Consider the following 25,910-nt stretch of genomic DNA (forward strand, 5'->3'; position numbering starts at 1 on the left):
GAAACTGAAGTGTTTCCAAACTTTTTCACCAGCCTTTTCCGAAATAGCTATAACACCCGCGGATTGAAAAAAATTGTGGGGATACATTGTTCTCATGCCAAAAAAAGTGTATTAAAAAATAAAAGATGCGATTAATACAAAAAAAAATTGCAAAAAAACTGGAAGTACATTATCCCATAAGAAGCCGTTTCAAATAGTGCATTTCATCGTTTGGTTGCTGGTTTCACGGGAACGGTTGTCCGCTACGATTCAACACGAAACCACAAGTATGGCCGGAGAGGCTGTCTTCGCGGAATCCGCTACCAGTGTTTCTCTTCAAAGCGCAAGTACCACCAACGTGGGTGAAATGGGTGCATTGCGGATTCGCGATACAGGTTCCTCCACATTGCTCGGGCAAGGTGGGCACGAACTGAATATCGTGTAGATTGAAATTGCAGTCAAAGTCCCAACGAATTAGGCCACCATCGCCTTCCTTCCAATTGCGAGCCGACACGTTTGACATCAAAACGGTGGTCACGAGCAAAATTACCGAACGCAGACAAAATTTCATCTTGTACTGTCAGATATAAATAACGTATTACACGTGAGTCATTTCCAACTAGCCACTCAAAAATTAAAATACAAGGATTCAATATTCATCTTACCAGACTAGTTTTTCTTCTGAACTGAGGTTAGCCTCTCAAAGTGCTTGCTCCTTTTAAATGGTTGGAATAGAAAGTGTTGTTGTGTTGGGGGGAAATCCCACCGAACTTCCCAGATTTTTATCATATATCCCTTTTTAGAATAGAAAGAGTCCCGAAATGCTACTGGACACTCTGCCAAAAAATCCCCGCACCGAACTTAAAAAGAAAAAGTTGACCTTCCTCTAACCTTGACACGAGGGACACTTTCTATTATATGATAAAAATCTGGGAAGTTTGGTGGGATTTCCCCCCAACACAACAACACTTTCTATTCCAACCATTTAAAAGGAGCAAGCACTTTGAGAGGCTAACCTCAGTTCAGAAGAAAAACTAGTCTGGTAAGATGAATATTGAATCCTTGTATTTTAATTTTTGAGTGGCTAGTTGGAAATGACTCACGTGTAATACGTTATTTATATCTGACAGTACAAGATGAAATTTTGTCTGCGTTCGGTAATTTTGCTCGTGACCACCGTTTTGATGTCAAACGTGTCGGCTCGCAATTGGAAGGAAGGCGATGGTGGCCTAATTCGTTGGGACTTTGACTGCAATTTCAATCTACACGATATTCAGTTCGTGCCCACCTTGCCCGAGCAATGTGGAGGAACCTGTATCGCGAATCCGCAATGCACCCATTTCACCCACGTTGGTGGTACTTGCGCTTTGAAGAGAAACACTGGTAGCGGATTCCGCGAAGACAGCCTCTCCGGCCATACTTGTGGTTTCGTGTTGAATCGTAGCGGACAACCGTTCCCGTGAAACCAGCAACCAAACGATGAAATGCACTATTTGAAACGGCTTCTTATGGGATAATGTACTTCCAGTTTTTTTGCAATTTTTTTTTGTATTAATCGCATCTTTTATTTTTTAATACACTTTTTTTGGCATGAGAACAATGTATCCCCACAATTTTTTTCAATCCGCGGGTGTTATAGCTATTTCGGAAAAGGCTGGTGAAAAAGTTTGGAAACACTTCAGTTTCCCTCTAAGACTACGGGTAAAATTAAGGCGACTATAAAAACCATAAAAATTGTAAAAAAACTTTATTTTTAATGGAAACTTACACCATAAGTAGACAACATCTTCATCTACAAAGGTGTCAAGTTTCAAATGAAAATAACGTTTTTAGATGTTAGGCGAATTTTAAAGAAATGGCATGGATTTTTTTGGTCAACGTAAGGGCACAGTCAAATCCTAAGGGCAGATTAGCATAGCAGCCCCTTTTTCCCTTTTCTTTTCTCCTTGCTTTTTTTTGCTGTCATTACTTAAAAATTCGCCTATTTCCTTTCCGACTCTTGACGCAACACGTTGCAATCTATTTGTGTTTTTTTTTTTTTAATTTTTCATGATCTACTCCCCTTTTCACTAATAAAGATTTTAGTTTTTAAAATTTTCCCAGACTCAAACTAGTAAAAAAAAGATAAATGTATCAAAATTTCAATAAATTTTTCAAACAGCATGTTTTTCTCTTCGAATAGGCAACGTTCTAAGTAATCTAAGACGCGACATTTTCTTTAGTTTCTTTTATAAGTACCGCACCGCATGCTTTACCGCCATTAATTTCGTTGGATCTTTCCGAGAATGTTGTATAGGTATTGCGTTAGGTAACAGTTAGCATATAACACGGATTAAAATATCTTGTTTTTCAAAGGTTTAAGTGATTGCATAGACATGTGACTACAGCTTAGTAATTGTTAAATTTATAAAGGAATCGATCAATCACGTCAGCTCCTTCAAGGCATCCATTTTGTTTTGTGTCGTTAAGATACTGCTTTGCTTGTGTGCTGTGACCCTATTTAATGATAATGTTGTAATAATTATGTCATTTTCTAGGGCAGTGATACAAATTTTGTGATCTCTGATTTTGATGTTCAAATTACTTTGCCCATGCCCTAGATAATTCCTATGGACTGGATTCCAAGTAAAGATGTTCTTAAACCATCATAATTATGTTAAGCTCTATCATTGTATTATGAAAACCTCTCTGTTTAATTGTTTTTTTTAACCTACTTCCATGCTTACTTTGTTTTAGTAGGAAAGTATTCTGAACATCTCTGGAATCTTGTTTCTGTGATTGGTTCCATAGTTGTGTTGAATCAGACACAATTTTTATCATAGTTATGGTCCATATAGGTGCCAATCAGTGAGTGTAAGCAAATAATTTAAGAGTTATATTCAGTATGACTAATTTTGACAGTTACTGCCATAAAAATGTATTTAATAAGCAGTTTCCAATTTCTAAATATAGCTTTATGAGCGAGGAATCTTGTGAGAATCACTGATCATTGAGCCCCTGGGCTGGTCTGGGTTTGCCTGCTGTTCCTTTCCTGCGTGCCATCATTGAGTGGTTTACTTGTGGATGACAAAAGTGAGATAATTTCATGAATGTTAGGTATGTCTGATAGTTAAAATTTTCTACCATTTGTTGTAATGTGTTTTGAAATGTCAATTCCATTGTGAGGTAAAGCAGCTTTAATGGTCTGTTATATGGCTTTGAATGGTGGAGTAGTGTTGCGTGCAGCTGGCTTCCGTTGGTATGTATTTTGCAGTTCATCTTTATTTTTCAGGTTCACTATCATAATCACAAGGATGCATTGAAGCAAGTAATGTTCTTCAATTAAACTCAATGGTTCATTTGTAACTGAATATTTTATTTAACAGAAGCCCTTTTTAAGAATCTTACAGAATTTGTCATCACCCGCCTGTTCAGCTGTAATTTGATTTGCAATCGGTATGACCTGTCGAAAGTTATTTGGCAATGTGCCCTGTGAGGTATCTTTAGTAAGTTTACTAAGCAATATATTTTTTTAAATGCTTGAGTGAAACCTCTTTGGTGTTATCGTTGCTCAGGTTGGTGTTTTGCACAACATCCAAGTCGCTCCCCTGCCTAAGAAGACAACTTAGTCCATCAAGGATTATTTCTCTTGAGCGGTTACATTGAATGCTAGGGAAGGCTTTATGCTGGCTGTTGGTGTACTGGTGTTGGTGTGTGGTTGTATGACTGGCTATACAACCAGTGCGTTATTTCTCTCGTCCAGCTCCGTACATCGTGTATCTGGAACAGGTAAGGCTGGTGAATATCTCACTTCTAACGGTTTGTGTAAATGTTTTATTTAGAAATTAATCAAAGTTTACGAGGATACAAATGCTTTGTTCGCCGCGCCGAAGAATGGAACATTGACGTTCAATGAAAATAAACGACATTTGGGTATGTTATAGTGGATTAGTACGATTTTCCAAATTCATATTTGTCACCTAAACCAGCTTATTTATAATATGTAAAAATATTTGAATTATTCTTGATTCTTACTACTTTGAATATTAGATGTGATCGTCAATGTGTAGGATTCTAAGGACGTTTTATTGAAATTTTCTCGCACAGTTAAGGACTATTTCATACGTTCATCATATTTGCCGCTGTAATGAAAGGTAAGGTTGCATTTTCAAGTTACGTGTTTCAAAAATTCGTGGTTGAAACTGTCGGTAATGAGTTAAACGTTTCACTGTATATTCTATTGTTGCAATTTGCAGAGGTTGTTTTGCGAGCTGTTTCGGTTCACGGAACTGTTAGCACCGTTCTAAAAAAGAATGTATTAACTTGTGAAATTTAATGACGGGGAATGCAAATTCGTAAACTTTTGCGTTAAATTAGCAGTTTTCAACAGTCTACTTAACACGTGTGAAATCGCCTGCTAGGTTCAGTTTGTTGAATAACTAAACTTGTTGATCAAAGTTAAGAATTCTAAGAAACATGTCGGAAGAATCTGTAGATTAAATTTAGCATCCTCGCTGACTAAGTTGATGGCTGTTTTCCTAGCTCTCGAGTTGGAAGGGAAAAAACTTCAGAAAATTTATATTTAGTATGTATAAATTAAAACAAGAGTTTATTTGAAAGTGAATTGATTGTTTGAAACCTAATTAATATTACCAGGCAATTATTTTAATCCTTGTATGAATAACATGGTTACTGATGGGTATTTCATTTAATAAGTATACGTCCGATTTTTATCATACAGCTTCGTTGCTAACATTTTTTGTTATAGGATTAAAACGGAACTGTTGTCAACGGTTTACCGAGTAGGATATTTCTTTTGACATTTTGAAAATTCATTATCAAGTCATTATTAGCGGTGCGGTTCCTGAGACATTTATGACGCATCAGTTCCGTCACAGCAGACGTGGAAGTTTGTATTATCTAAAGAAAATACGTCAAATGTAGCACCTTCGTAATGTTAGTGAATTAATGAAAACACATTGTAATAATGCTGAAGCTGAGAACTTAAGAGGGGAAAATGTAAGTAGTTACTAAACATTCTATCACCCAGGTTATTTTTATTTTGTTAATTGTTCGCGGGTTTTGGGTATTACGAATTGAAATCACACGTCCGACTTGAATTCAACAATTAGTTTTGTCAAATAGTCTTAGCAACTGTCTCGGATGCTGCATTCTCTTGCATCATTTTTGTTTAAATTGCAAGTGTTGTAAATGTGCGAAATTATAAACTTTTATCTTGTTAGTTGTATTACAAATAGATGTGTCGGTATGGTTTGGTACTACATCATTTGGCAATTGTATGGCATCTTAACTATTTACTTATTTAGATCTATAATACTACTATAAAGTTAAACTTAAAATCAATACTAGAATTATATTTAAATTGATATACCTAATCTTAATTAAAACATTGATAATTTAGGTTATTGATTGCAGAATTGCAATAAAAAACCAATAACCTTCCAAATAAAATAGTGGAAGTCGATAATTGGATGTTTTTGACCATTATTCTTTATCTTCACCAAAATGTACGTTAAAATAAAAAAAAAACCTGGTCTTGCTGTAAACATGGATATCACTTACTAAATTGTAGACAAAATGCTTGTTGCCGTCTTAACTGTTTCAGGAATTCTTAGGGTTTTGTAAGACCTGACGGCGAAATCATCCGCGACAACGGAGTGGGAATGATTTAGGCAAACGATATCCGCAGTCCGTACTCGTTATAGGACACATCATTGACCAGATTTAGATGGGAGACATTAAGAACAGTGGATTCAGTAAAGACTTTTGAAATTGAAATATTAATCAGCTTTGTCGTCTCGTGAAAATCTCTTAAACTCGTCTTTTAAGAAAAGTTCACGTGACGACTGGTTGACCAGTCCCTAAATACACATGCACACTTGTTGGAAATAATGGGTGCAGTTGTTTTTCGTCGAATAAATTATACATTGTTACTGTGCAGCTAGGTGAGTTGTTGTTGCTCTTCCTTGTAAATCTACCCCTTTTTGCTCAATTGTTAATCTAATTCTATCTGCCATTTCTTGAAATTAAACATTCAGAAGTTGTAGTATACATTCTTAAATTGTTAAGATCAATTCAGAGTGGTATCATAAAGTATGGCTGTAGGAAATGGTACGTAGGCTTCTAAAAGTGAAGAAAAGCTATGACGTCTTTGGTAGGCGGAAAAGGTACGGCTTTAAGAATAGAATCTTTCGTTTGCTTTTCCCAATGAATCTGTGCCTGGAACTGGCAGTGGAAGATGGCGTTTAGCTGTGTCACAAAATCTTTATTCTTGAAACCCAGAGGTGTTCTTCACTTTCCAGGGGGACTGATTGATGATAATTGTTGGTTAAACTATGAAGAATACCAATACATGGATAAGTGGAGGGTTATAAAAGTATAAAATTGTAATTTCTCATGGAATTTTCATTCACGCATACGCGACAGTTCGTGAGCAGACGAACGAGTAAGAGGCTTGCAGTATAGCTGCATCCAGTCAGATACTAGTAGAACTCGAAACATTGTTTTGACAAGTACTCTCATATTTCGGTTGCAGGTTTTCATTAAATACCAAGTAAGTAACGTGTTTAATCGTGTTGAATGTATGATTTTTCGATTCAAGTCTATTTATGTGCCAGAACTGAAATTGTACTTTCAGCACTTTTAAAGCACAACATAACTTTTATTAACAATAGTTTACTTTTACAACTATCAAAATCTTGTTAACCATTTAAAGCAGAACAAAGTTCATTCTTTAAATTAACGGAATTTCAATTTCCGGTTTTACTTTCGGTTTTAAAATGCCGAATAACTCCATATTTGTAGGTCTATCAGAAAAAATATTGACATTTTCATGATCCTCGTTAAATTTGGAATCGACTCCATGTATCAGCTCAAAATACCCGAAAATCTTCAAAAATCGCAAATTTCCCTGAACATTTCATTTCATGAAAAATCACGATTTTGGTCAAATCCGACTTTTGGCAAAAAAACATGTCATTCCAACCCTAAATTTGATAAGGATCACGAAAATCCTACTCGTTTCGTTATGGGATCACTGTTTCCGGAGATATTGGTTACTTCCGGTTACTTCCGGAAAATTGTCGTGACAATTTACAAAAATAAAAAAATGAGCTGTATTATTCTAACAATTTCAAATACTTTTCTTGCATGCGTTAGGGTGGTGCAGCTATTTTTCCGTATTTTTTCGCTATCAACAGTACAGGCTAACCCTACGAGCAACGACAGTTTTAGCTACAAATGTTTTAGCGCCTCGTCTTGCAACTAGTAGTTGATTACCCTAGGTTTTTATGTTTTTAATTGGAATTCAACTATATGAGATCAGTAAAGTTCAAGCACATAAAAGCAAAAATTGTACTGATTTCAAAGTAAAATTTATTTTCTTTGGATTTCAGGAGGAAAAACTAGATGGCGAGATGGCGTTGACGTGCGTCTATGATAAATATTACGAGTGACAAGTTAAATTGGTGTTTGTTACGTCTCTACCTTGTTCAGTGTTTCAAAGGGTTTTTCATCAAATATTAATGGTATGATATAATCTGTTCAGTATTGCTATCGTTCTGTATGTATTAATAGATTGCTATTATGTAAAATAAATTGCTTTTTGTATGTGGTAGGGTTTCGCCTTGTCAGCTGCTGAACCTTAGCCTGCATTCCTGCTATCATCAATGTTGTCAATATTTTAAGCCCGACTAAGGGCGGGACTCACCCCGTTCGCTTCCGGACATTCCTCCTTCATGCGAAGCTACGGGTTGAGCGCCCTTAAAACTAAGTTGGATAAAACAAAAAAGTAAAGTAAGTGAAAGATCACTAATAAATAGGATTGAATTTTGTAACTATGCCAAGGTAACAAGCCGTCTTCTGGTGGAAATTCTTAGGCTTTACGCCTTAGTTGTCACTGGTTGTCTTCTGAATGTAGATTGCATTCTATTTTAAACATTCTCTTGGTTACAACACTAAAATTTGCCACTTTTTTGTGCCAACCTGAGAGACAATTCTTTTCATGATTATTTGCATGATACACTCGATTGTTGTCTGAAGGTGGATTGTCACCAGACATCCTTTGAATGGAACAATATGTTTGCATGATATTTCTTTCAGTTCAATTTTCTGTCACACAATGTTTTCATTCTCCAGGTACGACCACTACCAGCAGCCTTACAGTGTGCTTCATAAATAAGTCAACCCCTGAGATAACAATATCATTGGAAATTGTGGTTTTGTTCTCCACTTTTATTATCCATATGCAATTTTCGTGCTACTTTATTACCTTCATGGTATGTCAGTTGTTTGAGTTCGGTTAGAATAATTTTTTAGGAAATTTTTACCTGCTTTTGGAAAACCAGGTGTGATATTTTATCATCCTGGAAGAAGGATTCTGGAAATTGATGATTTCTAATATACAGCTGGTTTTCAGGTTTATTTTTACATGTTCAACATAGATCTGCATTAATGTTGTTTTGCTTTTCCACAAACAGATAACAAGTTTAATGTATTTACATATCAGAATGAGCTCCCAATTTGAAGTTGTGAGTGTCTTATCTGATTATAGATTTCTACTTTGAAAACCAAACTATTTCCTTCTACAAATGGATTTTGAAGTATCATGCATGTGGTATTATGTACTCTATGATGTAAGTACTATTGTGTAATGCATAATGTTATTACTTTATCGAATCAGTTCCTTCAATTGTAACCTATTTTTGTATTCAAAATATAGATCTTTGCGAAGCCTTTAATTGATGTTATACCAAAAAAATTCCCATGGAAGGTATTTGTTACAAACAGATTGATATTCATAATTTTTAACTGAAAACTTTTTTAAACCTCCAGGAAGTTCTTGCAGGATCTGTTATCAACCGTCTATGTTATGCAGTAATTGTATCTGCAGTTTAGTTAAAACTCTAACTTAGAAATATACTCAGCGTAAAATTGATGTAAGGCAAGTTTCTTAATTTGCTTCAAGGATATTTTTACATTGATATGTGATTTTGTTTTGTTTGTTTTTTCTGCCTAGATGATGAAAAATGATATTTGATTGGAAGAAGTTCCTGGCTGAGACAAAGAGTTTAAAAAAATGATACTGTTTGGAAGGACGACCGGCAATTTCAAGATTCATTTATTTCCTTCCACATTAAACTATTTATATATTTTTAAAAATTGAATTGCATATCTGGGCTCCCTTCTTTTCTGTGGCCCCGTTTCCCCTTGACTTATGATAAGCCCGCAGGGGGTCATGCCCCTACTGTGATCAGCAGCAAAGGTTGTGAGTGCGCTGTCCGGAAAGGGGAGGGTCCTCAAGTTCTGAGATATCATTGGAGGGCGAAGAGGCTACCCACAAATCCGAATAACGGTTAATCGCTCACGTAAAAACTTGTCCGAAACCTTCCATCCTTTTCCGGCTTCTCTTAGCCACGCACCGGGTAATCTCCCCGGTGGTTCAATTCAGTTAAATTTGTTGTACATGTATGTTGTACCAACAATAAAAAAATGAAAAACAAAAAAATATTTGTTTATTTTTGCCAAAATTTCTTCCGTTTGAGTTATTGGTACTCTTTTCTCAAATAATTTCTTTGCATCTTTTTCCTAGACGAAACGATGAAAGTCATTAACCGAACACACTTTACGATAGTACAGAATTGGCCTGCTTTTTCTGGGAATCGAACCTCAGACATTTGGAATCCCAGTCAAGCACTCAACCAATGTGCCAATTGTACCTATGACAACAATAGTCCACATTTGTTTGCATATCTACTTATGCACTACAAACAAGGTCATTAAGGAATAAATTGCTGTCTTAAACATGTCAAAGTTGGATTAATGGTAAAGCATTGGACTGACGTTCCGGAGGTCAAGGGTTCAATCCCAAACTAGGTTCATATGTATATATATTCAAGAAATAAATTCAAATTAGAAATATATGTAACTAATTTTTATTGTCCCTCCATCCACCCACAAATCCACCACAAGATTTTAGATTTTAAATACAATACAATACAAAACACACATACATAAAACTAACCCGTTGGCTGCCACGCCACTAAATCTACGCTAGCTACATCGCTATCGAATGGATAGCGACCAAAGGGGGACTTGTCCTACGACAAATCCGGGCTGACACGATGACAGAAGCCTTTGTGAGAATGTACACTCCAGGCAACCATCAAAGCATCGAAAAAGGGAAAGTCCCTACTGGTACATTGCCTCGACGATCGACTTTGAGCCACACGGCTTGTGCAACTGTCCCACCCATGGCATATAGACCATTGGGCAGAACAGCGCTGCCGGACCCTAACAAGCTTTAAAAAAAAAGGGGATCAAAGTGGGTGGCAGCCAACGGGTTAATTAGCACTAAACATTACAAAATACAAAGATACCACGATGACAAGGCGACCACGAGGCGAAGACGGGGCGACGGGCGAGGCGAAGACGGGGCGACGGGCGAATCGAAGACGGGGCGACGGGCGAAGCAAAGACGGGGTGACGGGCAAAGCGAAGACGGGGCGACGGGCGAAGCAAAGACGCCTGTTAACTGTCAAAGTAGAAATAAAAGGAGGCTGTAAAAATATTGTTTGCTAACTGTTGACAACATAATTTAGAAAAACTGGCTGCTTTTAGCAGATTGAAACTTACATGAGATTATAAGTGGGCAAATGTATAGAATGACATGAGGTATTCTAATCCATTGATTTTGCATTGTTGATGATCTTCCTTTGAGGCCAGCATCCTATCCTTTCATTTTAGATACACGAGCTAGAAACAAAAGCACAAACATTCCAATTCAATTCTGATTGACAAATAATATCTATACATCATACCCTGTAACTCAAATTCCTGCCATTTGATAGGCTAAGTAGAAATGACGAGAAGATTGTTGAAATGGTTAATGGTTTGCAACACAACATGGTGCACTATTCAGATCAAAACTGACAGGACATGATGAATGAGTAAAGATTAGCAGAATGCATTATTGGCATGATGGTATTCAAACTCGTATGGTTTGTTTTATTTCTAACCTTTCTTCACCGTTAGTATCCATTGCTATTTAGGTTTCACCAACTACTTCTGAAAAATAGAATCATGGATGTTGGATTTTGAGTGCCAAAATTTATGTCTAATACCTTTCAACATGCAATAAAATTTCATGGTGGAATGTAAAAGTAATAGATTGGATTTGGCAACCGGCATAGCTGATCGCAAGTTAACCCATTGCACACAAAATAATCCACTTGACGTTTCTTACTTCAAAAACACAGAAGAGAATGAAAAACTTTCAATAGTTGAAATCACACCATTTAATTTTACAAACTTATCACTGGAATGTAACAAAGTTAACAAATATTCAGACACGGGTTTCACTTATCAGTCTTAGTTTTTTCACAACATAAAGACAGAGGCGCAGTAGCGTCGCGCCATCTATTATCCAAATTTACAAACACCACGAGTTGTAAGAATTTCTTAATTTCAGAAGTAGGCAAAAGGACACGTGACCAGAGAATCAAAAGAAGCCATATAAAGCAGTAAAAAAGCACGTGAAATAGCATATGTAAACATGTCTTCTATGATGGTTTTTTTTTTTATTGTTTTAAATGGTCTCGCCAGTTTTCGCAGCCACTGGCGTACTCTTTCCATATGGATTTCGGCCTTCCAAGTTTCTCCCAGCTTTTTCTCTTCAAAGACTTCCCGTAGTAAAAGATACTCGCATCCATCAGTATCATCGAACTAAATGGACAACAACGGATTTCAGAATGTGGCTCAGAAACAAATACGAAGGATTACCTTCTTAGGTTTTTGCAACGCACCGGTCAGCCAACTGGTCACTGCAGTTCTTACTTCCCGGACGCGACGTATTTATACGATATGGTCCGCAACAATGGTTGACCAAAAGTCGTCTTAAGCGAATGGTCAGGTAAAATATGTTAAGGCAATTCAATTAAATTGGACTATTTATCTTTGCGTGCATGATTATCTGCCTAAATACCGTTTGCTTATTTCCGTGCTCGAGGTTTTCAAGGTCGGTTTTACGGTAATTTCCTCTACTTACGCTACTGTCTCAACATTTTTCTGCTAAATGAGATTCAGTCAACAATGAAAGAAAATTTGAAAACACCAAATTTGAAACTCGGGGGCAAAAGTGAGACAGACTCGGTACTGGCATTGCTGACGTGGTTTTCCTTGACTAGAGTCACATTTGCTGCAGTTATATACAAGCTAACAAGCAATTCAATCATCACAATGGTGGTATTTTTGGGTAAACACATTTTTTTCCTCTCTTACTTTATCCTTCATGTCTTTTTATTTTGCCTTCTTTGCTGATTCCTCCTTCCTTACATCTTCCAGTGTTTCTGTTTGTATTCGGTACTTAAGTTAGGATCCCTTTGCCTGCATTATTGTTATCGAACAGATTTGTCATACTGTAAGGAAATGCTATAAAACTTAATATTTACCAGACAGGAAACCTTTCTGATGAAGCAGGATTTCTCTTCAGTAATATCTATACAAAGTCAAATAATAAATAATATAATTTCAAATAATTTGTTGCTCTATTCAAATGATGACTTTTGTTATCTTTACGGAACTATTTCTCAAAGAATTCACAGCCACTATCTGAAAGTGTAAAATTTTTTGCTGTCTAAGACGTAATTAACGAGGTTTTGAAATACTTGCATCATATATCTGCTGGTATCTGAGGTATAGCAGATGCAGTAAACTTGCTCTTCCAGGTCATATCCTTCTTATCTTATCATTGGGTTGAGTTTGGATTGCCTCCTAGGTGAAATGCTTTGCTTGGCTCTGTAAATGTTCTGTTTAAATTTGTCAAGAAATTTGTCAGTATAGCTTTGAAATTACCTCATGGCGAAATGACCTCATGGCAGAAGCTGCACTGTAAATGCAGTCTGTAGTCTGCACTCTGCCTGCACAGTCCTTAACTCCTTATTCTAAACTCGAATGGTCCTTACCGAAGCCCGATGTGGTAAAACTGAATATCGTACCAATAGATGGCCATACTGTTTGGCGGATCATTTCTAGAAAACATTGTTGATCCTTAAAAGAGTTCGTTGTTTATTCCTCGCGAAATTTAAAAGTGACGACAAGACTTGTCACACGGCACCTAGTAACAGAATCCCTGTGATTCAAAAATTACAATGGTATCAAATGAGCATTCCGGCAATTCATTAAACTTTTGGCCAGGCCACCAATTCTGCCAGTTAAGGAAAACGATTTAGTTTCGTTCCCAAACAAAAAAGGTGATTTGTTTATTGCCAAGCATTCTTTGAGGCGTATATACAAAATGAAAATTTGCTTATTTCTGTTGGTGTACGTAATAATGAGCAACTTTAGCAATTGATGCGAACATAAAACTTGGAAAAGAAAAGATAAAAAGCGGGAAAATCACAGATCAGCAGGTCAGTGCATATTTGAGCCACTAAACGGGAAAATCAATCACAATTTAATTACATGAAATCACAATTCATTTCTATTTCTATTACCTCTGTGAGTGTAAGCTTGACACTTCCATTCTGGAGAGGGTCTCTCTTGTCAAATGTTCCTGATTCCGCACAAAGAGGTTAGTTTAAAAGGAATTAAAAACACAATTAGTCATTAGGTTACCAAATGCTACGGTGAGGTGAAGGACAGCCGACACGAAATCTCCGAAACGCAGTGTGCCATCTTTCCGCATGTGACGTAAAATGAGTGCCGAAAGAACGTCATTGTTTACCTGGAATCCGACGTCATGAAGGGCGTCACGGAAACGTTCGGCTCTCAAAATGCCAGTTTTTTCTTTCGTGTGTGATTTGAAAGCTGTTTGCCATTGTTTCAGACTGGCCATAAAATCACGGAAATCCGTCAATTTCAATCTGCCTAGTCCCGACACCTTTTTTTCCCAAGAAAAAATTATCATTTGAATTTCAATTCAAACATCACAGAAGGTAAAAATAAAAGATTTACATCAAAGACAAGGACGAGTTGCCGGCAAACGTCCAAATTTGCGCAGCTTTTGATGTAATCTATAAAAGGAGAGATCGACAGGTTCAATTGTGATCATTAAATCGCCGACTATGAGAGGATGAGCTCACCATTCGGTAGGCAAGCCTCGAGCAATTCGTGCAACTCGAATGCGTTAACGGTGCGATGCTCGTCAGCCAGTTGAAGGAAGACTGCCTCGTATTGGGCAACATTTTTGCCATCCGACGTCTGAGCATTGTATCCATTAATGATCGGAGGCGCTCGAATCAAGGTCGACTTCATTTGACACGGCAACATATCCACCAGTCTAATGTCGTTAGACAAAAAATTTTTTTTTTAAATTGGTCAATGTCAAATCGTTAGCGAGCAAATGTTTACTTGAGCTTAATCGCCTGAGTGCTGTACACGCGCAGGGTAAAAGATCCTTCGTGACCCGCTTCGAAAGTTGTCGGAACAATCAGATAACCACCTTGATCCAATTGAGAGCGCTGACTCACCTGTCACGAAAACAAAAACCAACAAAAAATTGTTTGTTGGGGTTTTTAATTCGAAAGATGGACAATGAGATTCACCTGTCGACTGTTTGTGTATTGAGAGTTGACCAGACTTTTCGTCTTCTTGAAGAAAGCTCGGTTGATAAGGTCGGATCCAGTGAGTTTAGGCAACGGATAAACGGAAAAGCCGATGACTTTGGGCTCAAGGACACTGTGCTGGTTTAGCGAAATGACGATTTCATCCGCATCGCTGACAATCAGATGCAGCTGGGGATTAATGTGGAATGTTTCTGTCCAAGATTCAATCGGTTAGTATCATACGAACGTTGCTAGTCCATCTCGTATAACTGGCATGCGTTTATCAGTCCAATTCGTCTTGATTCTTACCAGAATTGTTGCGACATCCGCCAGCAGTGACTCCTCGTTGCCAACATCCTTGATAGACACGAGTGATCCACGGAACTAGAAAGCAAAGATACGATCATTATGCATGCAATTATTCACTTGCTCGAGGCAATTCGAATTTACCTCTGCCTTGCAGAGTGGGCTCGTCTCGACTGGTTTCCGCATCCAGATGGACGCATTCAATGGCTGTAAACGTTTGAATAAAGTCGGGAAAACTGAGATAAAACTCGCCGTCAGCCAGCTGGTCGGGTCCGAGTCGGTCGCGTTCAGCCGCCGACACGGACGTGTCCCAGTTTTTAGCGTCCCCGCGGGACCAGTCGCCCGTGCTCTCGCCGTGACGGCCGTAAGGGCAACGCAAACGAAGAAGAGGCACGCTCTCTTCCGACAGTGTGTCCACCTATTATTTTTAAATGTCGAAAATCAATTGAATCAATTGAATCAATAAATTATTATTATTATTATTGTTTTTCTTTGTGAGACACGAATAGAAACGTCACCTTGTCGACGGCACAAATTTTGTAATTGATGCCGACGAGGACGCCGATGGGCAATCGATCGGTGACGCTTCGAGATGATTGCGATTGTTCTTTAGTCGTCTGTCCGTTGGTGGTCGGGCTACTGTTGTTGGAAGAGAGGCTATTGTTGTTGTTGTTCTCTTTGTTGTTGGATTGCGGCGACGTCAAACTGTTGGGTGAGCTGCTGCTGTTGCTGCTGCTGGTCGTACTGGTTGGAGGGCGATGGGCCACTGCCGTCAGAATGGAAGTATTGGCCAAAAGGCGGGCCAGCAATCGGACGTGAAATGATGAGTCTTTGTTGATGTGACTGCCGCCAACCACCGAAAGGCTTTCCGTTACTCCGCCCGTCAGATCCGCAAGACCGTCCAATGTGGTGCCGTATTTTAACGCTTCGTACGAGCCGTGCAACCTGCGGACGATCATTACGCACTCGTTACGATTAATAAAACGTACATTTCAAACGTAAACAATTGCTTTGAATTTCTTCTTGTCCTAATTGCGGTGGAAGACGTATTTGAAGAATAAAAGATGTACTGACTTGGCATAAGCTTTCTCCAAAAGGCATGGCCAGAACTGACCGGAATTGAGGCAATGGGCAAACACCAGGCGGCCATTGACAGTCGGTAGACGATCATCTACGGTCTGAAAGAAAAGAACAAAACAAACGAGAACGGGCATTATTTTCCGTTTTGGGTTTTTTTTCTTGATATATATTTTTAGCTGCCTAATTAACTAGCGATTATTACCACTTCGACCCATTCACCGCACCACCAAACCCGAAACCGGAACGCTCCACAATAACCTAAGGGTAAATGAAATCAGTTGAATAACTTTTTTTTTAAAATGCAACAGAGGGTTCTGCTCTCATTTTTTTTTAAAAACATCTTTTACGTGTTCCTTATCAAGAAAAAAAAAAGAGAAACACAATCATCTCATTTGTATGAATTAAGAAAACGAGATTAGGTTTGGTTCATGCCTGTTGAAGGATTACTTCCATCAAGCGCCGTGTCGAATCCCTGGTCTGCCGGAACGACGCGATAAAAGAATCCTTTCGTTAAAAAGAGGCAACCTAAGGTGGAGACGAGCCAACGGTCGCCTAATTTGCCCGGCACCACGTCCATCACCGAACTTCCTTCTCGAATAAACACCGGATTGGTCGCCAATTCCTAGAAGAAATGCGATCAGGGTGTGAACAGATTTTCGTTGTTGGTTGGGAATCAGTTAACAAAATGAAAAGAATCGAATTTCTCCGGGTCTTGATCGCGTAACGGAAAATGGACAATTCATTGGTTCCGTGTTTGCATTCACACGCGCACACAGTTGCAACGTTCCGTTTTATCGGTTTAGACTTTCACGAGAAAAAAACTAATTTCCCTTTTTTCTTTTGATTACATCGATACTCACGCGAACACAAGGAATCCTTTTTCAAATGTTTGGAAACTGTTTCTTTTTAAGAGTCCATCAGTGGTGTAGGAAAGAGAGAGCCCCCCTCCTCCTGAAAAAATAGAAACTTTTGGGTTTGCTATTTTTTTCGTTTTAATCTGAGCGGATGATTAATTCCCACGTTATCAAGGAAAAACTTGCGTGTCGGAATGAACGGCAGTTGACGTCGATGGATGATGCATGTGGTCAAATGGACGTCACAGAAAGATAAATAAAATAAAAAAAAACGGGCCATCATTGGAAAATTGGCTCTTGTTGTGTACGTGTGTGGTACCGCAACACTTTCTGTTCGCACAAGAAATAGGAGAAAGGTGTTGTGGCTATATCGACGATTATTGTTTTCCTTTTTTTTCCCTCTCTTCTCCATGACCAGTTAATCCATCAAAAACTTGGCAAGAGTATTATCTTGTTCTTCTGTTGTCCTGGCTGCGCAGTGTGACGTAAGACATGTTTTCAACGGGAAAGGCAGCAAAGAAACACCAAACGAGAGAGGGAACGGCCTTGAATGTTGCAACAACATTTAGGTGAAAGTTGGGCCGACCACTTTCACAATCGACCCCGACTCCCTTTTTCAGTCGGGGAAGGTTTTGAAACACTTCCTTGCCTCCTCAACTTCGTTTAGACCGTTTCAACAAATAAGGACGACATTTAGGGAAATCGGATTTGTGTTTTACCTTGGGCCGTTTCCAAACGAATTGAAACGGTGGCGATTGGTGGTAAAAGATGGACGTCTGCGTCGTAGGGAAATCCGTATCTTCCCAAAGTTCGCCGCGTTTGATGCACTGGCGCCGGATGCGCTCGTATTCCGACATGGCCGCAGAAACACAAATTCCTGTCACATAAAACAGCCAAACAAATGCAAACCGATAAACATGGACATTCTTTCAGGGAAAAGATATTTCGCCATAGAGAAAATGGAACCAGTTTTTACTTTCTTTCTTTCTTTCTAAGTGGACAAATAACTATATCAACTGTTTGCATATGGATGCGGTCTTTTGACGGATGTGTCGCACGTCTTTTTCTTTGTTAGGGCATCAGTGGGTCAACAGGTTTGCGAATCAAATATCACAACATTTCTTATTCAGCCCTTTTTTTTCAGGTTAATCTTATGACAACAATATGCAAAAATTCTTCTTCGGATGGCAGTCACGACGAAATTCATTGTTCTTTTAATCAAGACGAAAAATGGGTAAAAAAATAAATAAATAAAATTGTCTTTAAATTGCCATCGTGTGACGCCATCGAAAAAAAAGAAAAGAATACGCTAATAAATCGCCCAGCGACGTACGTGTGTGACCGTGAGGGGCAGGTGCATGTGCCTCCCCCTACCAATTGGCGATGACGAAATGATATACGAAACACCTGTGACGAAACCTCTTTAGAAAAATAGGAAAAGTCCCGTTTTGTTTAATTTGGAAAAGAGTAAATTTCCATTAATCGGATCCCCAGGCCAAAGAAAAATAAAAATAAAAATAATAAATAAAATGTTACCTTGGCAAAAATAATAATCGTAAAAAAGAATGAAGAGAAAAAGATCCCGTTTGTTGATTTTTAGGGAGAGGCGCAGACAGGAAACGGCGTTGAAAGAAATTTAATTATTTGTTGTTTTGTTTTGTTTTTTCTCTTTCACGTTCTTTTTTCTGTTATCGGTTTCACAGGACAAGGGCAGTCGTGACGTGTTCGAGCGGCGTGTGTGGGTTTCAAGTGTGGGTGGACGTGCCCGTGTACTTTGTTAGTCAAAGTTAACAATAAAAGTTTGAAAAATAATAAATAAACAAGTTTTCGGATAAAATGGGAAAATAAATTACATTATTCACAAGAATTTATTTTCCTTGCCCGCTGCCAGTGAGAGCCAATGGTTTCGAATTTCCTCCCCTTTCAAATAGCAGAGTCTACCTGTTGCGTGTGCAAGGCGAGCCAACGCAATAGGTGGACGTGATTTAACACGCAGGGGGGGAAAGTTACGTTCTTACTCTAAACTTTCCTCTTCGTAGTGACTGACGTCAAAAACGGAAATGACACGAACGCAAATTAAACGCCATTTGACACTCCTGCCAGCTATTGATTCTAAGATTTCTCTTCCAAGTGTTTTTTTTTTTTTTACCTGATTCAAAACACACACACAAAATGAGACGATTTCTCTAATTTTGCTAAATCTTGTGGGGGAGGCTGCGGTTGAGTCACCAAGCCATTTAACAAAAACCGAGGGTGATATTAATAGCGATTGCAACAGCGCGCACGAGTTTTCACTTGTAACACCGTCCACCAGTGACGCCAGAAAACGCACACGGCCACACTTTGCGAAGATGGAACCAGCTGAAGACAAAAGAGCACCAACTGTTATGACATAAGAAAACACGGGTAAATTCAACTGAAAATCCGTTGAAAAAAAAAAAAAAGGGCGGACGTCGAAGGATAGTCAGACCGGACCGTGTCACGAGCTGAAGGCAACTGATGACCATGAGGTACTGTACCTACTACTGTAATACCAAAAATATATGCTGGAACAAGAGCTAAAAAAGGACCCGAGAAGGTTCTCTTTCTCTTTCTCTATTCCTTTTCCATCCACCACTTTTCTTCGACTGCCTTCCTTCCTTCTTCAGCCAGCACGTCTGGTATACAGCAGATAACGCCAGGTAAGATAGGACCAGGTGAGAGCCTCAGGGCGAAATGCCGCAGTCCAACACAAACACTGACTCTATCAACAGCGCCTCTAGCAATTCAAAACGAAAGAAGAAGAAGAAGAAGAAAAAAAATGTTTTCTCTTGCCTTTTTCTTGCATGTTATCTTGGACCATCTTTTTTTTCTTTTTCTTTTCTATTTAGCATTCAAAAAGGTTCGTCTTTTTTTTTTTCCTCGTCCGGCGACCGCTCCTTCAAGTCGAGTGGCTTTTCTTCCCACACGCAAAGAATTCCAAGAATTGCGATAAAATGATGACACCTTCTTCTTTTGACGCAAAAAATGGAAGCGATGACTGAAAAGAAAATTCATAAATGTTTTGTTTGTCTCGATGAACAATCTCCAGGGTCCTTTGGGAGGATAAAAGATGGTGGGTGTGTTCTCATCAACTGCTAAATTCTTTTTTTCGGGGGATGTTCAAAGGAACCTTGAAAAATTCAAGATTGGATACAACAACATGAAAATCCCTATTAATTTGAACGTGTTTTTTAAAAGAAGAAGAAGAAGAAAAAACAAAAAAAGAGCGCCAGTTTTTCAATGTGACCTAGAGAAGAAATTTCATGTCCGTGAACACGATCCGTGCTAACCGTGAGGAAGCCCTACATGTCTCTGTTGTATCATTCCGCAACACACGAGTCAAAAGAAAGAACGGCCATTTTGATTCTAAGAAAAAAAAAACTTCAATTCAACTTGCAAAACTTTTGAAGAAACAACAATTTCAAAAAAGTAATGTAGAGTACGACAAATGACTACCAGAGCCATTGTTGTTCGCCAAAGTCGCACACACAATGGGGGTTTTTAACATGCTAGAAAGTTTGCTGGTGACATCGATGCCCGGCCCTGGTGTTTTACGCCAATGCAATTTATGCGTTTCTTTACAGCACATCAGAAAAATAATCATTTTCTTGCGGTCTCATCATTTTGTTGTTGTTTTTTTTAACTGATACTGAAAAAAAAAAGGCCCAATTTATTTTTTGAAACTCTTTTCTTTCTCCCGCTCTCCGACACGTTCAATTTGCAGTCCCATTAATAACATTAATAACAATAAAAAGACAAACAAAAGAGGGACATATCTCTTAGGTAAGAGCAAACGAGATGGAAAGAAATGGAGTGTACATCATGTTGTGTTCCACATAGGCAGTCGACCGCTATGCCCAAAATGTGCTACAGTATTCCAACGGCCCACTGTCCAGCAACGCAGCAGAACGGACAGATTCTCATTTCTTGTTATTGCGGCGCAATAACAAAAAATATAAAGAAAGAATTTGGTGTTCAAACTAGCAGCTGTGGGAAATTATTTCACCGTTTCCGTTAGACAGAGACAGTGCCCGACACCAAAGAAAATAAACACATTTTCAATAGTCTACGAAGAGCCGCCATCGATTATTCAAGCCGACAAAGTGACGGAGCTCAGAAAATGTCGATAGAGCAACAGCAACAAAATTAGGTTGTACGGTATTTTTTTACAGCGAATAACAAAAAATGCCTACCACAAAACGCAAAGGAGTAATGAAAAAAAAAAAAAAAATGCGTATAAACACATACCGGATTGGATGATTCCAATTTCGATTTGCCCTAGTGTGCGTATAGAAGAATATTGTCGTGAGCGGGTCATGATTGGATTGGAAAGCCTATCAAAAGTTGTCCCTCTTTTTCTTCTTCCATCCCACTCCTTTTGCTGAGTTACCTTATAAACTCTGCGCGCCCCTAATTGGTTTGCCCTGAATTCAAACACATTCCGCACAGTAGGCCGGTGTGGTTATAACATAACGAATGAACTGATTCACTATCAATTGTTTCTCTTTCATTGATGAAAACTATCAAACAAAATAAAAAATCTAAAAGTACCTCAGTTTTTTTTTCCGTTTTCTTCTCCAAGGGGTGGATTTTTATCCGTCCCTCTTTTTGAACAACAAAAAAACACGAAAAAACTGGGAGTTTTATTTTTTTTCCTACCAAACAAAAAAAAAGGTAGAGAAAAGCTTGTAGAGCTTCGAAATCCGTTAGATCACTAAATAATGACGAAACGGGAGGGGGATTGGGAAGGCGGATCGGTACTCTGTATACGCGACACACGCACAAAACTAGCCGAAAAAGAAAAAAAGGGCCCCAAGTTGAAAGCACCCCATTGGAAAATCATAATTCCATACCTGGGTGTTGAGTGGGGGAAGGCGGACATGCGCTACGGTGTCAATCAGATCCGTCCGTGCCAACCGTACTGTCCCTTTGGGTGCCATAATGTTCGGGAGTGCCTCTGGTCCGACGTTTCATCCAGACGGTCAACTCGTTTGAACCAGACTGCAAGAACAGTGTCCGTGAATAGTCAGTGTCATGAATTCACGATGAACAACAATAGTAGCACAACTAACCCGAACAATGTTGTTGCCGATCCGGATGATTCCGGCAGTTCTTCCTCCTCGTCGCCGTTGAGACACTTCCGGCTCAATTGCCTACCGCCATCTTGCTATTCCATTCACGATATTTTGCACTACAATCCGGCCAGTCCCGATGATCCTTCCGTCTCCATCCAATCTCAATTCGATTCGCTCGATTGTCCTCCGTCGAGTCAACCACCTCCTCCACCTTACAACAACAACAATGGATTACTTTTAATGGATCATCACGCCGCTTCCTCATCCACTCATTTAGGTAATTCCAGTCATCAAAAAAACCAAAGAGAGGAGGCAAGCAAATGCTGATAGAATAAGTAATTTAAAGCCCGTCCCCTACACTCGGATCTGTTGGCTCCAAACCCAAGGTAAGAAAAAAACAAAAAACAAAACATATATTAAAAAATCGTGAAGGACCAAGGTAATTTCTTCAAAGTCGTGACAATTCCACTACAAAGTCTTGGCAAGTCATCGTGTCAACGTGATTCGGTTATTCAGTCTTTTCCTTCTTTTCTTTCTACGCCAAAAGATAAAAAGGAAAATGTTTCAAGTAAAAATGAATTTTAAAAAAATGAGTCACTTACAAAAAAGAGTACAAGTTTGCCTTCGGGAGTAGAAAGAGTTATTCGTCGGGAGCATCGGGATGATGAGGTGAGAAGCAGATCTCGTCCAACTGCAAAGCGACAGGTTTCACGCAGTCGAACTTATATGTAGAAATTGTGCAAGCGAGAGAGAGAGAGAGAGTATAGAAGAGCTGTTATAACCTTGTTAGAGGATAGTTGATTCAATTATAGAGAGAGAGAGAGAGCACAGCACCACTACCCACATACACGACTCTATGGAGCAGGTAAGGTTCAGGTCTTCAGCAGAGCTAAAGGCATTTCTAACTAAATTAAGCTAAGCTAATTATTATACGTGTTTTTTGTGTAACCTCGTCGTAATCTTTGCGCTACTACATCTTGTTTAAAGCCAATTCCTTGCCGGCTGATGGAGGTAATGGCGTGGACGAAGAAGCTCTTCGCTCGCCGGAAACTCAAAATCACGACAGTGGCGATGACGATTCACCTTCGACCTCGTCGACAACCCGATCTCAACAGGGGCTTTTGGGCGTGACGCAACATCAGCAGCAAACATCTGGCGGTCACGGGCCGATGAAACGAAAGCAAAGAAGATATCGGTACAATTTACAGCTGTCAAATGCACAACGATCGTTGAGAAAAAGATAATAAAAAACGGCAATTTCCATCTGCAGGACGACTTTCACCAATTTCCAGCTCGAGGAGCTGGAACACGCGTTTCACAAGACCCATTACCCTGACGTCTTTTTCCGTGAAGAATTGGCTGTCAAAATCGATTTGACAGAGGCACGCGTTCAGGTTCCACTTTTACTATTTTTTTTTACATTTTCGAAATTCCTTCCACCTTTCTAGTCGTTGATCGACTTTCGAAGCTTAAGCCGCTTCTTTTTTTCCTCTCATTTTCTCACACCAATTGCCAAACATTGAGAGTACTTGACGACATCTAGCAGTCAGGCGAATAACTACGTACCGTTCACAGGTTTGGTTTCAAAACCGGCGCGCCAAGTTCCGCAAACACGAGCGAATCACGCATCACCAACACCATCAGCACCACCCACAGCAGCACCATCTCGTCCAACAGCCTCAGCAACAGACACACCAAGGTCACGAGAATCCCTTCGAACGTGACGCTGGAAGCATCACGGCCGACGTAGGTGGCTTACTGATGCAACAACAGCAACAGCCAGAAGCTTCTTCGTCGTCATCTTGCCCGATGATCAGCAAAGATTGCGAACAGCAGCAACAGCAGCTCTTTAGTCAATACCTGCATCACCATCATCAACAACAAAACATAGTCAGTCATGAAACGTCTTACATTTACCACCCGGAACCTCTTCTACCCACATCGACCAACGGTGACCTTTTAATTCAATTCAATGTCAAAAAATTCATGTAAAAAAACAAAAAAACAAAACAATTTCTATAAATTCCAACAGAAGCAAGTGGCGAACCTGCCCAACAACAACAGATTTACGGTGAGCTTTCTTTCTTTAAAAAAACAAACAAAAAACGTTGAACCAATTTTGGTGCAACTAAAGCGAACCGGAATTTTGGATTTGTAACATCCGCAGTGAACACGAGCGGGAGCGTGACACCTTCCCCATTTCTGGCCCACTTGTCAGCGTCTCCCTCACCCGACTGGCCTCATTACGTCACTACAACTGCAACGACAACCACCTCGACGGCCTCTTCGCCCGTCTACCATCACCCGGCGCCGGCCACTCAGCATCCAACGTACCGAGAAGATCACGAGAATCAAGAAGAAGACGGGGGCGTCACCATCGGTGCAAACAGCGACGATTACCATTTCTTCGTCAGTCACGGTGCGTTGGATTTGGCCTCGTCTTTCATCAACCAAACGGCCAACAACAGCGGCAACAATGCAAACGCCAAAGAATCGGATCCATCGTTGGCGTCTCAATTGCGACGTCTGGGGGCGTCGCAATCCGAAGCGGCCGATGACGACGGCGATATTGGCGATGAAATCCATTTAGCCAACATGGCGTTCATGAACGCGTCGAAAACGGGACTGCACCACCTACACCATCACCTACACCAGCCAAAAACCAGCAAAACCGCAAATGATTTTACGCCGCATTCTGACGACTACGCAACTGCGGACGGCGGTGATGACGACGACGTTGTTTTAAGTTTAAACGATGCCTTGAAAAAAAAATAATAATAATTTTAAAACAACAACGCGAAGTTATTTGTGGTTGTGTGTTTTGTTTTCTAATCATTTTGGCTGTAGGCCTCTTCTTTTTGCAACCCACACCGGCGTTTCGTTAGTCCAATTTTGTTTCTCGTTTGGACGTTTTTCATGTTGTCGTTTTGAATACATATCCTTTTTTTCCCCCCCTCTATACTTATAAACATGGCGGTGTGCGTGTCTGGCCCCCGACTGATGAAACAACACGAAAAGTCCCGTTATTTACTACTACTACTACCTACTACTACTGGTCTTTTACAATGAGTTTCTCTCAGACTCGTGGGTGGTTCTCGCTAGCACTAATTAGACTCGTGGTCCAACAATATGTGTGAAATTAAAATATCAGGAAAACAAGGATTTCCGATTTACATGAAGGGGGTTTTGCTAGCTGGAGCGTGGGACGGTGTAACCCAATCAACTGGTCTGCCTTAAATGAAATCCAGGTGAACTAGTCAGCACAAATCAGAAGCAAAAAAAAAAAATAAAAATACACCATGCAAGTATTTTTGCTTATTGGTTGCACTCAAAGAAAGAAAAGTCTTGACCGTTAGAAAAATGGGAAAACTAAAAAGAAACCTGCTGCGCATGCGAGCGTTGAAATGACTATAAACACGTAACCAGAATCGGAAAAAAACAAAATGTGTTGGTGTTCTAAAGGAATTACTATTTTAACAAGTGTGACTACGCACTGTGAGAGGAACAGGATCTATGACCCCATCACAAGACAGGTCTTTAGTTGGAATCCTTCAATCGCAAAAGCTTGGAATCCTTCCCGTCTGATTGAGACATCTCTTGAAATTCAACAGTAAAAACAAACTGGTTTTAAATAACCGAAACTATACGCACTCGTCTGACTTTTGTTCCACTTTTTTTTTGAGGGGGGGTTTCTCGGTGGTATTTAAAAAAAATAAATTGCAACATTCGTCCGCCAAAGTCACGAACATTTTTTAGCGCGCAACCTTTCGGCGAAAAGTAAAAAAGAAAAATTGAGCGTCGCACGCTTCGTGAATCAAGTCGGTCGTTCCCTCCCCCCAACCCAATATAGGCCAAAATGAATTTTCGTTTAGGGCGTGAGGACCTCGAAAATATTGAATAATAAATAGATAAATCATTCCATAACTCGCTTCAAGGAGGGCTAACCAAAAACGAATTCCACAGGGTGGAAAGAGGGAGAAAATTCATGTGGTGACCCACACCACATGAATAATTCAATTTCAAACAATTTGAACTGTTCACCCCTTCCGGTTATT

General features: G+C 39.4%; 2 protein-coding genes and 5 long non-coding RNA genes across 42 annotated transcripts; 5 read left to right on the forward strand and 2 right to left on the reverse strand.

The window, feature by feature from the left end:
* The first annotated feature begins 725 nt into the window (after positions 1-725).
* On the forward strand, positions 726-1,576 carry LOC123477054. Its single transcript, XR_006652257.1, has 2 exons — positions 726-1,021; positions 1,110-1,576. It is a non-coding gene; the product is annotated as an uncharacterized LOC123477054 (long non-coding RNA).
* A 573-nt stretch (positions 1,577-2,149) lies between these two features.
* Positions 2,150-7,299, forward strand: LOC116921854. 32 transcript variants are annotated; one of them, XR_006652283.1, is made up of 4 exons: positions 2,197-3,464; positions 3,534-4,112; positions 5,381-6,532; positions 7,138-7,299. It is a non-coding gene; the product is annotated as an uncharacterized LOC116921854 (long non-coding RNA). The 32 variants fall into 32 exon arrangements; XR_006652282.1 differs by lacking the exons at positions 5,381-6,532; positions 7,138-7,299 and having other exon boundaries at positions 2,198-2,604; positions 2,716-2,826; positions 2,932-3,464; positions 3,534-5,227; XR_006652284.1 differs by lacking the exons at positions 5,381-6,532; positions 7,138-7,299 and having other exon boundaries at positions 2,198-2,604; positions 2,719-2,826; positions 2,932-3,464; positions 3,534-5,227.
* An 85-nt stretch (positions 7,300-7,384) lies between these two features.
* LOC123477055 lies at positions 7,385-7,674 on the forward strand. Its single transcript, XR_006652287.1, has 2 exons — positions 7,385-7,505; positions 7,596-7,674. It is a non-coding gene; the product is annotated as an uncharacterized LOC123477055 (long non-coding RNA).
* A 3-nt stretch (positions 7,675-7,677) lies between these two features.
* On the forward strand, positions 7,678-9,048 carry LOC123477056. The gene is made up of 7 exons (XR_006652288.1): positions 7,678-7,773; positions 8,116-8,255; positions 8,325-8,395; positions 8,457-8,612; positions 8,699-8,749; positions 8,812-8,915; positions 8,996-9,048. It is a non-coding gene; the product is annotated as an uncharacterized LOC123477056 (long non-coding RNA).
* Positions 9,049-10,068: 1,020 nt separating this feature from the next.
* LOC116931767 lies at positions 10,069-12,822 on the reverse strand. The gene is made up of 10 exons (XR_004399147.2): positions 12,642-12,822; positions 12,426-12,472; positions 12,256-12,360; positions 11,960-12,189; positions 11,758-11,870; positions 11,100-11,700; positions 10,995-11,043; positions 10,797-10,904; positions 10,612-10,731; positions 10,069-10,510 (listed from the first exon to the last, which is right to left on the reverse strand). It is a non-coding gene; the product is annotated as an uncharacterized LOC116931767 (long non-coding RNA).
* A 383-nt stretch (positions 12,823-13,205) lies between these two features.
* On the reverse strand, positions 13,206-21,770 carry LOC116931735 (calpain-C). Of its 5 annotated transcripts, XM_032939372.2 has the most exons (16): positions 18,613-18,896; positions 18,296-18,531; positions 17,479-17,636; positions 16,338-16,527; positions 16,108-16,163; positions 15,900-16,003; positions 15,344-15,770; positions 14,970-15,243; positions 14,829-14,903; positions 14,520-14,731; positions 14,326-14,444; positions 14,058-14,254; positions 13,930-13,988; positions 13,591-13,855; positions 13,470-13,528; positions 13,206-13,405 (listed from the first exon to the last, which is right to left on the reverse strand). In XM_032939372.2, exons 3-16 carry the CDS (start codon positions 17,614-17,616, stop codon positions 13,379-13,381), a joined length of 2,202 nt encoding a protein of 733 aa, XP_032795263.2. In that variant the 5' UTR covers positions 17,617-17,636; positions 18,296-18,531; positions 18,613-18,896; the 3' UTR covers positions 13,206-13,378. The 5 variants fall into 5 exon arrangements, with proteins under 5 accessions (XP_032795263.2, XP_032795260.2, XP_045036221.1 ...); XM_032939369.2 differs by lacking the exons at positions 18,296-18,531; positions 18,613-18,896 and adding an exon at positions 21,634-21,770; XM_045180286.1 differs by lacking the exons at positions 18,296-18,531; positions 18,613-18,896 and adding an exon at positions 18,909-19,260 and having other exon boundaries at positions 16,353-16,527.
* LOC116931737 (homeobox protein Hox-A3) lies at positions 21,661-24,817 on the forward strand. The gene is made up of 6 exons (XM_032939374.2): positions 21,661-22,132; positions 22,843-23,050; positions 23,126-23,249; positions 23,431-23,806; positions 23,888-23,926; positions 24,023-24,817. The coding sequence occupies exons 1-6, from the start codon at positions 21,661-21,663 to the stop codon at positions 24,628-24,630; spliced, it is 1,827 nt and encodes a 608-aa protein (XP_032795265.2). The 3' UTR covers positions 24,631-24,817.
* The last annotated feature ends 1,093 nt before the right edge of the window (positions 24,818-25,910 follow it).

This window comes from Daphnia magna, linkage group LG10 (assembly GCF_020631705.1).
Source record: "Daphnia magna isolate NIES linkage group LG10, ASM2063170v1.1, whole genome shotgun sequence".
Classification (NCBI taxonomy): domain Eukaryota; kingdom Metazoa; phylum Arthropoda; class Branchiopoda; order Diplostraca; family Daphniidae; genus Daphnia; species Daphnia magna.

Coding starts and splice junctions, on each gene's coding strand:
- LOC116931735 (XM_032939369.2), bottom strand. CDS start 17,616: ATGTCGGAATACGAGCGCATCCGGCGCCAGTGCATCAAACGCGGCGAA. Junction 13,989..14,057: donor CGAGGCTTGCCTACCGAATG/GTGAGCTCATCC, acceptor CTCCTTTTATAG/ATTACATCAAAAGCTGCGCA. Junction 13,529..13,590: donor TCACCTCACCGTAGCATTTG/GTAACCTAATGA, acceptor GTGCGGAATCAG/GAACATTTGACAAGAGAGAC.
- LOC116931737 (XM_032939374.2), top strand. CDS start 21,661: ATGCGCTACGGTGTCAATCAGATCCGTCCGTGCCAACCGTACTGTCCC. Junction 22,133..22,842: donor TTCCTCATCCACTCATTTAG/GTAATTCCAGTC, acceptor TCTTGTTTAAAG/CCAATTCCTTGCCGGCTGAT. Junction 23,807..23,887: donor TCTACCCACATCGACCAACG/GTGACCTTTTAA, acceptor AAATTCCAACAG/AAGCAAGTGGCGAACCTGCC.